Genomic DNA, 11,772 nt, shown 5'->3' with positions numbered 1-11,772 from the left:
TCCATTCGAGGTCTTTTGAAGACATCCTCTAATGGTTAAGAACACTCGCCCAACCAATATAGAATGAAGACTGGTCCAGTAATAGGACACTAAAATTAAAATGCTGGACAAATGGTCTACCTAAATTTAGCTCGATCAAAGTGTTATATAAAGCATACCTATTATGTGATCATACAGGTTTAAAAGCTCGCATGTTTCATTTAGACAACGTTTACTTTTTAATTTGAAGTAAAATTAAATATGAATACATGTGCGAGTAATACACGTAGACAATAAGAAGAAAAGTTTACGTAGAATTAAGAGCAAATATCATATAGATTAACATCACCCACTTTTAAATTATTTGACTCGCACCAGTCATGCCCTACACAATTGCTCAAATTTCTAACTAATGCATATTTTGCAGAATATGTTCAAAAGATCGTTCAAAATGTCTTTTTAAATCACTTTTGAACCCACATATTTTGTATGAAAAGAGTGCTGTATAAATATGGTATAATAATAATAATAATAATAATAATAGTAATACTTATTTGGGCAAGGGTGTGAAATTTGTATTAATCTCGATTTTCATAATTTGATGACGTTTTTTTTTGTACACATTCACCGAATTTTGCTCACATTCACATTCATAGGTACAGGCAAAAGTACAGTAAGAAAAAAACAACAACAGCAAACGCACATTACTGGGATTAATAATGACTGTTATATAACAAAGGCGTTTTTTGTTTCCAAGTATGAGAATAACGAAAACAAGTGTGAGTCAGAAACGCTTTTTGATAATGCATTACATCCTATTGCAAAACATAACATGCATCCTTTTTTCTCACCTTTTTAAACATGCTAATTAATCAAATACATCCTGGTTGTAACAAACATGACAGTGACTTTCAACTTACTGGTGTTATTTCGTTGAAGATGACGAGGTTTCGCATCAGAGTTAGCTCGCATTGCAATACTATTTTATGCTTATTATAGTAACCGACTGCTGATTATTGCTTGTTTGTGTCATAATATAGGAACCTGAAATACTTTTAATGTAATTTTCTTATAATGTCAATTAAAGTATGGTTCCCTTTTTCGTATATCAGATGACATTATCTTTAAGGTCCACGACCGAAATAAGAGATGGTTCCTCTTTTCGTGAGCGATCCTCTATACAACATTGCTGACATGGACCTATTATTATGCACAAATCTGTAAAATTACAATCATCTATTTATTTGTTTATACTGACTTTTTGATTTATTTATCAGTAACCAAAGCCTTTCTTTGCATGTTCATCGTCTGATCTATCACGGTTAGTGTTCAGAGTTTAAATGTTTACGAAATAAACTAAAAGGTCGCTAACGTACGTGGTTTAATGTTTTTATAGTAGTCGCAACTTGACCGCGATGGTTGACCTTAAGCTGATTATTCATATCGATTATTTCATTATAGAAATCAAGGGTGCTTAGGGTAGCCGTATATATTTATATGGAATTAGTTTGTGTATAGTGTAGTTTCAAAGTATATATACTTACATTTGATCAATTAAAACCTTCCAATACACTAATTTATATTTACACAAATTTATATTTCCCTTTTCTCGTGCAGCTCGTGGTTTACGCACACTCCTTTTCAATAATAGGTTGTGCCTCATTATGTATTATAATACAAAGGTCAACCATCGGGGTCAAGTTGCGTCCACTATACCCGACCGTGGAAAATCAACAGATATACTACATAAACTCTATCTGTTTTCATTATAGCATGGTCATATCGCGGGAGTGTAATAAGGCCATTACATAACATTACATGTGATAAAAAGAATACTACATATGTGACTTTCCACATTGAATTTATTAAACACGTTGAATGCTCGGCAGTGCCTCACATTTTACTACTTTATTCAAATCGTTTAATAAATTAAATATGAAAAGACACTCATGTAAAATTCTCTGTATGTATCTAAACGACAAACAATGACTTTACAGATGAGAAAATCACCGTTTCTATTCTAAATTGATATCACGGAATATCATCTACATCCTTGAGGCTATGCACCAATAAAAGAAATTGTTCTTTGTTTCATATAAAATTCAGCTACTTCAGATCAATTTTGATACAGTTTCTAGATTTTCTCTCCGTCGTAGACCTATTTTTTCATAAGAAATCCGTATATTTACTACATGAAAACGAAAAGAAAAAGGGGTGTCGAGTCGACTGAAGTCAAGTACCCTCATATTGCCGCATTTCAGAAAGCGGTACGCAGAATAAACACCCTATTTTCGTTTTCAAGTAAACAACTCCAAAACATGCGAATATAAGCAAACAAAGTGTCTTATTTTTATGTAAAATACATTCCACGAGTGTTTAATGCCCATTTGGCCCCCGGTTTACGCGCAAACGCGATAAAATGGAAAAATTAGGGACTTTTTTCGGCTACAGCACGGAAGCACATTTTTGACCGAATTTCTTCTATATAACATTGCTGACATCCACCAAATATTTTTCTATTCTCTGTGGTATTCATTTTCAGTGAGCCGCTGAGACGTTTTAATGTTGACGTATAATCATTCGTTTTGTTGCATAGTAATATCACACGTGTATATAATATACTCTTATGTCAGTTTATAATCTGTATAAATCACGTTGCTACTGATTCTGTTGAAACAGTATGACATACATTACCTGCTGCTTCGTTGAGTGTACCTTAGAACAGTCAATTGCTTGGATGGTTAAATGTTGCTTGGTCTAAATCTAGCAACCGAGTTAATGTTATGCTGGCACGCCTCGGCGATGGGATGTGCAAGCTGTTGCACTGGTTGCAAAGGCAGAATCACTTTCCACCAGCAGGCTAAAGGTTAATAATGGTGGTATTGATTAATCCAATGTGCATACACTAGGGAATCGATCGTATAATGGAAAAGTTATGGTAAACAAGAGGAAAATTCACAATCAAAGAACGCAGAAAACCGTACAGCACTCCAAATGGACACAGGGGAATATTTACATGATTAATCCAATGTACATACACTAGGGAATCGATAGTATAATGGAAAAGTTATGGTAAACAAGAGGAAAATTCACAATCAAAGAACGCAGAAAACCGTACAGCACTCCAAATGGACACAGGGGAATATTTACATGTATACACATGCACACATAATGATCACATGCACAAATGTAAACATACGCACAAATGAATGTGGTAATAAAACACAAAAGTAACGAACAGACAAATATACATGAAGAAAAGGAACACAACAGGTCACCGCCTTGAAGCGCTCAGTCGAAAAACCTCTACCGGGGAGTTTAAAGGGGCATCATTTATAACATAACCGACCGAAAACGGTGCTGCAAATTCCAATTTTAAAGAGAGGAAACTTGTCATTTGACTGAAAAAAGTCCTTAAGACTTCAAAGAATCATGTCCATCTAATTTTGGGGAATTGGACAGCGACTTGATATTCACTATACTTCTTATGATAAAAAATATAAAAAAAAATGCAGTGTAAACTTAAGATGGTGTAAATAAATAAGATCAACACTCAACAGCAACAGCGAAATAACATCATATAAGTTGACAAGACAATGTCATGTTTGTTTCAACCAGGACGTATATGATTGATGGACATATTCACTTTGGTGAATGCAGAGGAATGTATTGAAATAGGATGTAATGCAGTATAAAATATTCTTATTGCTCACTTCTTGTTTATATCATTCACATACTTGGAAACAAAAATAAGTTTGTTATGTTCACACTGTATATGTAGGATTTACAGTCTAGACGATCTATGCATTTCAAATGGATGAAATAAAATTTTTAGAGGAATTTGGCAATACTCTTAAATATAAGTGTTTCCTGATAATCAAAAGTACTTGAACACGACTTATTTTACAAATAAATTGATGCCATGATTTTTTACGACAGGGTTTAATAAAAGCCCATATTTGGTACAAGTTTCCAACAGAAATATTCCTGCAAGCTTAATCTGAACTCTGGCAAGTAGTTTCAAGCAAGTAGATTTTCAAACACATAAGGAGGTTCCTAAGTGAAGTCAAATGGAACCATCTGAGATAAAAAAAAATCATAGAATGTTTATGCCTTAAGTGAATCCACGAAAAGAATTCCTGTAAAGCATTTTTCTTTGTTTCTGTTTTAGGCCACCAGGCTTAACTTTTTTTACAAACAAACAATAGATTGCAATTTGACAAGCTAATTGCTAGATTTGTCGGCTACATATACTGAAAGTTTTAGGTTCAAATATTTATTAAAGGTACCATTTTCAGATTTTAAAATAAATAAATGTCAGAACTTAAGGTATTAGGTCACTAATAGTTATGTTTACAAAATGACCTTTGCTTGGTATATTCTGAAAGGTAACCATGTTTTGCACTATTTTGCAAATTTTAAACAACTTTTACCGTGTCGTTTTTTATAAATTTTGAATAACTTATGGTATTTCCTCAAGCTCAAGTAGAGATAAATTTCAAAGAGATAGCCACTATCCAAAACGTTTGCTGAGAACTCATTTTACCATTAATTTCAATAGAAGAAACATCAAACTATTGGTAAACAATTATAAAACACAAAATAGAAATGTTAATACCATTTTTTCTATGGTGCCTCAAGTAAACAGATTTAATGAGACAGAATTCATACTTCAACTTTGAAAAAAATAAAGTCAAATGATGTGTTTCTGTTCTGAATTTTGCTTACTCCATTTAAAAATAACCTTAGGGAAGACGTAAAACCTATCTAGATTTCTTCCACAATATATAATCTAAGAGTGAAAGCAAAATAGAGAACTTTCACCGTGCGTAACTCAATATTTTTAAAGATGTGTAACTCTACCCCTTCTGTTTAAGTAGTAAATTCTCTTTGAACACCAAAAATCGCTTATAAGATTCATCTTTTTCCATTTTTGTACAAAACATCAAAAATAAGTCTTGAAAGAAGTAAAAACTTACTAGTAAAAAAGAAAAATAAAGAAAAGAAAATTTGGTCCCAGTAGGGCTTGAACCTACGCCCCCCTAAGAATGGCAGTAAAAGTAGGTTTATGGTAGAAATTAAATACTCTTCAGAAAGGAGGTTCTCTATTAGTGATCTAATACCTTAAAATTTCCCAGTAGATTGACAGATCTTGAAAGTTCACAACCTTGTTAACAACCAACTGCAGAGTACAAGGCAACTCACTGGACTCTGCATTCCACTGTTAGTCTGACATGAGGCGGGGAATCACGAATAACCTTTATCTACATGTAGTTTATGCAGTGCTTTCAGGGTTTCACATTATAAAAACTGTCCTATAATTCAAATTGATAAGACTGAACAACTCTTTGAATTCTAGTGGTTGTTACAACATTAATCCACAAATGTTATCCCCGATCATATCAATATGAAATGTCAGACGAGACAGCGCGTTCGATTATTTCGAAGCTGGATAGTTACTGTAAATATGGCATATGATTACTGTAAATATGGCATATGTTTACTGTAAATATGGCATATGTTTACTGTAAATATGACATATGTGAAGAAACTAGAGATTGATACACCCGCAAACTTGCTTTGTTAGAAGAAATATAATATCTAATGTGTGAGGTTTCTTAATTTAAAAGATGATTTCAAATGAGTGAAAGACTTTCTTTAAAAATATGGAGGTGTATATGTGATGGGGTGGGTGGGGTGTAACTAAAATGATTTAGAAGGACAAGGTACCCAAGCCGTTTGAACTTTATCAAATGACTAGATGAATTGTGTGATAAGTAAAGATTCTATATAAGTTTGGGAATGGAGGTGGGGGTAAAATATTTGAGCTGGGTAAGTACCAAAGGGACATAGCCCGTTTAAATGAATTGATGGATTTAAGAAGAAAGAAAAATACTTTCAGAGGAGGAGGGGTACGGCTGCTTCCAACCTCTGCCCTTCCTGAAAAAAAATGTCACAAACATCTTCTCTACACTTCATGGAAATCGTATGTATGAAGATTATTGGAACCCCTTTAAAATTGTAGGAGTAGCTTGCTCCAGAATATAGAAGGGATGGAGGTATGGACGACTAAACCTCCGTTCATCCTTGAGAAAAAGAAATCACGCGCAATTACACATCATGGGTTCTGACATAATATATGATATGGATGATAGCGTGGTGCAAATAATTAGTTTGAATAAAATCCATTCGATAATAAAAGAGATAGAGCGAAAGTGCCTCAAACGTTTAACCTTAAGTAAAAAGAGGTCATAATTTATTGAATGACTATAGACGGTCATGTGATGGGGAATATTCATTTTCAGTTTAACCAAATCCATTGAAAATAACAGAGAAACAGTAAAGGTACATCAATGTATAAATAGGATTTAGGACGCGGACGCCGTTGCAAAGGATAGCTTCCCATATACTTCTATAGCCAAGCTATAAAGGCTTTTTTACAGAAGAATCATAAATGATACTATTTATATTTATTTAGCAGTAAAGGAGTGGACAAAATCATTTTTATTGTTTTGTTGTCATGTGGCTTCCTTAGATTACTGTTAAATCATTTAATATTTTGTGTTTGGCCAAAACGGCCTTTTCATGGGTATGTGAATTCGCAAAGATAACATAAAAGCGAATTTTATTTGTTCGTTGGGATTTAATTTCGTGGATTTATCATACCACGAAATCCACGAAAATTAGTCTTTTACGAACATTAACGTCTTTACAGTATCAGGACAACTTATCAATCAAATTTCTTTACAATATAAGCTCAAGGTTAAATAGCTATTACCATGTACATTGATATGCAATGGCATTACCTAAAATATATACAGATGTAGAAGAAAGGTTAAAAAATTTAAAGGTTTGAAGATAAATTTTAGCATTCAATAAAGTAGATATTAATATATTATTATTATAAGTGTTACCGAAATATGTTTTGTTTTCAAATTTATAACATCTGATTATTTTCCTAGAGAGTAAAATAAAATAATTCTATAATTCTATACTTAAATCATTTTGAAAACGAAAATAATAATAAAAAAAATAAAAGAGAAAATAGTCAAGTCATTAAGCTAAGTATATTAAGTCTTACAAAAATCAAAATATCTTCAATACAAGAGATCAAGCAATAGCCTATGAAACAATGTAAATTCGCTTGTGGGAAAGTAACCTCAACTTATTTTTTATAACTGAACATTACGATTTTACAAGCACAATTGATTTTTTATTACTTTCCAAATATTATTCCTATTGACATAATCTTATATTAGCTGAATCTATTTCCCTGGCTTCTTAAAGACGGACGTGTTTTAAAAATCACCTGAGTCCTTAACAGCAGTTCCTTATGCTCACAACCTGTAGTGCACGATATAAAATATGCCTACATAAGCCAGTCTTTAACAGCAGTTTCCTGATGCTCACAACCTGAAGTGCGCGACAATAAAATATTCCTACGTAGGTTGAAAATGTTCATGCATTGTAGGCAGTGTCCTGTTTCAGTTTCGGTGTTACATTTTAAACAAAAATAGCCATTGTTTACTTCGCATAAATTAAAATGATTTCTTGAAATATGTTGTTATTGGGCGTATTTACATCCTATTTATTAAAGTCCGAATGCACGTTTGGGATTACATGAAAACGTGGGCGTTAACGTTAAGTGAATTGACTAGTGTTTCATCAAGCAAATATGAGAAGAAGAAAAAAATGACTGCAACAATTCTGTGAATTTTGCGGTTGTCATCAAAGTATATAAAGACTTAATAGAATATAGGTCCAACATCCACTTCGTTAAGCTGAGGTAAGTGTACAGTTGTGTATTGTTTGTGTAATGTTAAAATTATGTTACATTTTATGTAAAAACATTTCAAAAGCGATATAAATATTATTAGTATTATGCAAGGAGTATCTACTAACTGAAACACGATGTACTGAGTTCCTTTTTACAAAAATCTTCACATTTAATTGTTAACTTAGTTTAGTTTTAGGCAATTAAACACTTTCTTCTGTTTTCATTTATTTTCAGTAAGCTTGTAAAGTGTATTTGATATTTTGTACCGTTTCGCTGGCTTGATTCATATTATTTGAACGCGTTTACACAATCTTACCTTATTTTTTTTTGATAAAGAGACTCGCTTCAAGATCTAATCAATTTAAATAATTATACACACGATGGGTATCATTTTTTCTCAGTTCACAATGACGTTGTGATGGCATTTTCCTCATGTATGTGTATTTTAGACAAATATTTTTCTTGAACCTTACTCAACGGCTCTCATTTTTTTTTCATTTTATTTACAATTACTAACATAATTATTTTTTCTCCAGTCTAGAAAAAAAAACTTTAAATTGAAAGCGAGTCTCTTTATGCTAATAATAATTATTCGAAAATATAAAATGCAATACTTCCTTCCATCTAAATAAGTGTCTACCCTTTTCAATTAAAATTTCAATATAATACAAGAAGTTTTCCTCCAATTTTTTTTTCAGTTTAAGTTTGTTCAAAATTCATACATGCTCACTAATTAAATTATCAAATACCAATTTTCGCCATTGCAGATCATTTTATATACCATGAAATCTAATTAATTCTTGTATTTTTTCAACCAGCAAGAAATAGTGTCGTGACAAACGTATCCACAACTTAAAAATGAAGTTATGGTTGTTCCTCATAGCTTTTGGCCTCGTTTCCGTTTCTCTGGAATGCTCTACTGTGAAACCACCAGAAGTGAGTTTGTCAGATTACCTCTGGCAAGAAACAGTTCAACAACGCCAGGCTGCTCTAGCTTCTTCCTTCATTCAAGGTCTCAAGATGGTTTCGTTAGACCCCACTAATTTCGGTATGATTAACAAAACCTTTGTATAAATAAAATTGTATCTTTCGTGTAGCATTTTTTTCTGTGTTCTCACCAGAGGACTTACTTTTTTCGCAAGAAACTAAATGCCCAATCTATTTATTTTCTTTTGCACTTTTAAAAACTTTGTGAATGCGACAAATTTAGAACGAATATGAAGACCTAAATTTTTATTACTGTTTATTTGTAATGATTAAAATTCAGCAAAATTTCTTGAACTTTCATGAAATAAAGGAAAATTTAAGCTGCGTGTGTGTAGTTAATTCCCGATAAAAACAAACAGAAATGGTTAAATTCAGCCTTTTTATCAATTTGCATTAAATGATGTAATGCCGTTTTGTTAAGATATATAATTATGATTTTTTTCCTACTACATGTATATGAAATTATGTGTGCTGTTTTGTCGTGTTTTTTTCCTTAGGAGCATATATGGTGCAGGACTCTGTTTATTGCTACCTAGTCAAAACAAATCTTGACCTTGCCGCCACTAGAGTGAAAAATAATTCACAGTTGAAGCAGTTTTTGGAAGCAAGATCCAGCAGCTATGAAAAGTAAGCATGTTTGTTCGTCTAAAAGACGGTTTTAAAATGCATTACACTCCATTCAAGCACATTATGAACAGAAGAAAATAATCTCGCATTTTGGGCTAGAACTTAAGAAATAAGCAATATCTAAATAAACGATGAAGATATGGAAATATTTACTTGCGAAAGAAATGTAGTTAACGGGATCATTTCTGTACATGGTTGAAATGAATTGTCTCCCTTTGATTTGCCATATCTAGTATATTGAGAGTCCCACGAAAGATCGGCAATTGTGGTAATATATGATAGATAAATAATTCTTTCTTTAGGTGACTGAATAAGCTAGTGTATTTAGTAAATACATTTTCTACTTCATACCTTAAAGTATTCTTGTTTATTTTCACAAATAAACACGAATTGGCAGAAATAAAGACTTGGAAATCCTATTCGATATTTATCCTGTACTCGGACTACTTTCAGTTATATATCTCCCGGTAAATATAGTTCTTAATTTCAGAAGAGGTTTTAGTCATATCTGGAAAGAGAATGTAAAAAGAAAAACAATATAGATAATAAATGTGCATTAACAAAAATAAAGAAATTCACCCAAACCGTAGATTCAGTTTTAAACATAGTTTAAACGAGCTTACAAATTAAATTGAACATTTACATTTCTTCAAAATTTATGTGTATAAATTATTATTTCAACTTTGTAATACATCACGGTACGTTTAAAATTGAATCATTTTTGCAGGTATTACAAAGCTCTTTTCAAAGCATGGCATATATCGAATGCTAATGGAATAAGCCTCGGAACTGCCATTGCTGGATACATGAAACATCTAGATAATGTAGCATCCAAAATGGACCCCATTTATCTCGTCGCTGCCTTAATACCATGTGCACGACTATGGCCTTGGCTTGGTGGTCAGATCGGTGCCGATACAGTATGCGATTACCAATATTTCTATTCATGATTTTCATACCGCAAAATATTATAGCAGTGTATCACTGAGAGTAACAAACATACAAATGAATGCTTCTTAACAAAAAGTGTAAAATTTAAACTTGACAACAACACCATAATTAGATTTCCTTTTTTTAAATGATAATTAGTAATTAAAGGAGGCTGCCAACTTAATTATAAATATATCAAATCTATAAGAAGTATCATATATACTTACATTTTGGTATGGAATATTTGAATGTGCTTGAGGTCAAATTGCTTATGCGTTTGCAATTTCGCTCGAAAACTGGTAAATGTTTTTGCTTAAAGCTAGACAGGTGTCATCTTCATGTTATATTTATATTTTCAGTTGTGTAATTATATATTTTTGAATAAGATTATTCATTCTAGCATTCCGTAACTAAGAATTTGTTTCTTAATAAAATCTGTATGACGAGCCTTGTGAATCATAGAATGCAATGGCAGCGAATTTATAGAAATATCGGTTTGACGAAAGGTAATGAATTTGCAACACCACTCACGTCCCATTGCAACCGGATTAAGCGGAACTCTATCGTAACACATGACAACTGAATGGATTTCATGATACCAAAGGATCAGAAAAGTTTCATTTAACTATCGTGTTAGTCTTACCTTAAATGTACATGCATGTGAAAATGGTATTTTAGTATATTCTGTCACATGCATGTGGTTCTTTATGAAAGTAATTGTTGACATGTAGGCTAGGCTACTTTCGTTCACTTTATCAGATTGGTAACCTTATTCTGAGCAGCATCGATGTTTCTTTTACAGGAAATATATGGGTGTATTTTATACCATAGGATATATATATAATAGAAAATTTGAATCCATTATAACTCTTTTCGTTTCGTTTACAGGGAAACTTTGGTGTCTACAACAAATGGGTGACCGAAAATTTGAACCCTGGTTCTCATGGTTATGAAAAATATGAGGCAGTAATTAACAACGCGGCTGAGCAGGGCCTTATTGATAGCCAGATGGCATTGCAGGTGTACACACGTAGCATGCAAGGAGAGGTTGGCTTCTTCTCTTCTGTGTAACTTCTGAAAATCATGTGTTCAAATTAAAGACATTTATGTATTTTTAGTGTATAAAAGCACTGATAAAGAATTTCCAACAACAATTATGCTTTGTTCTTTTTCTTTGAATTAGTTTGAATTGTAACAGAGGGCATGTGCTTTTGCATTGGCTAACAACATAATTTCATGTACGAATAAAAGTTCAGCCATTAGTCCAAATCTTAGCATCAATAAATATAGCCAATTATTTACTAATAATTCGATATTCTACTCCTCGCCAGTGTACTTATAAAATAGACTTGCCCGGTTTATAGGTTGGTCAGGGCTATGTATTGTATTTTGTCATATCCATCGAAATATTTCTATAAAATGCTTCTTCACCTTCAGTTTGGAACCGTCCATGTTTACAGACACGTTTGTTT

General features: G+C 32.4%; 1 protein-coding gene across 1 annotated transcript; it reads left to right on the top strand.

The window, feature by feature from the left end:
- The first annotated feature begins 7,606 nt into the window (after window positions 1–7,606).
- On the top strand, window positions 7,607–11,454 carry LOC123548979 (uncharacterized). Its single transcript, XM_045336699.2, has 5 exons — window positions 7,607–7,765; window positions 8,575–8,804; window positions 9,241–9,370; window positions 10,098–10,290; window positions 11,189–11,454. The coding sequence occupies exons 2-5, from the start codon at window positions 8,615–8,617 to the stop codon at window positions 11,369–11,371; spliced, it is 696 nt and encodes a 231-aa protein (XP_045192634.2). The 5' UTR covers window positions 7,607–7,765; window positions 8,575–8,614; the 3' UTR covers window positions 11,372–11,454.
- Window positions 11,455–11,772: the final 318 nt, after the last annotated feature.

This window comes from Mercenaria mercenaria, chromosome 6 (genome assembly GCF_021730395.1).
Source record: "Mercenaria mercenaria strain notata chromosome 6, MADL_Memer_1, whole genome shotgun sequence".
Lineage (NCBI taxonomy): Eukaryota > Metazoa > Mollusca > Bivalvia > Venerida > Veneridae > Mercenaria > Mercenaria mercenaria.
The sequence above is the reverse complement of the archived record's forward strand: the minus strand, read 5'-3'. Positions and strand labels throughout refer to the sequence as shown.

Excerpts from the sequence above, each read along its gene's own strand:
- LOC123548979 (XM_045336699.2), top strand. The coding sequence starts at position 8,615 with ATGAAGTTATGGTTGTTCCTCATAGCTTTTGGCCTCGTTTCCGTTTCT. Across the intron at positions 9,371-10,097 it reads AGATCCAGCAGCTATGAAAA|GTATTACAAAGCTCTTTTCA; the intron begins GTAAGCATGTTT and ends TCATTTTTGCAG. Across the intron at positions 10,291-11,188 it reads GTCAGATCGGTGCCGATACA|GGAAACTTTGGTGTCTACAA; the intron begins GTATGCGATTAC and ends TTTCGTTTACAG.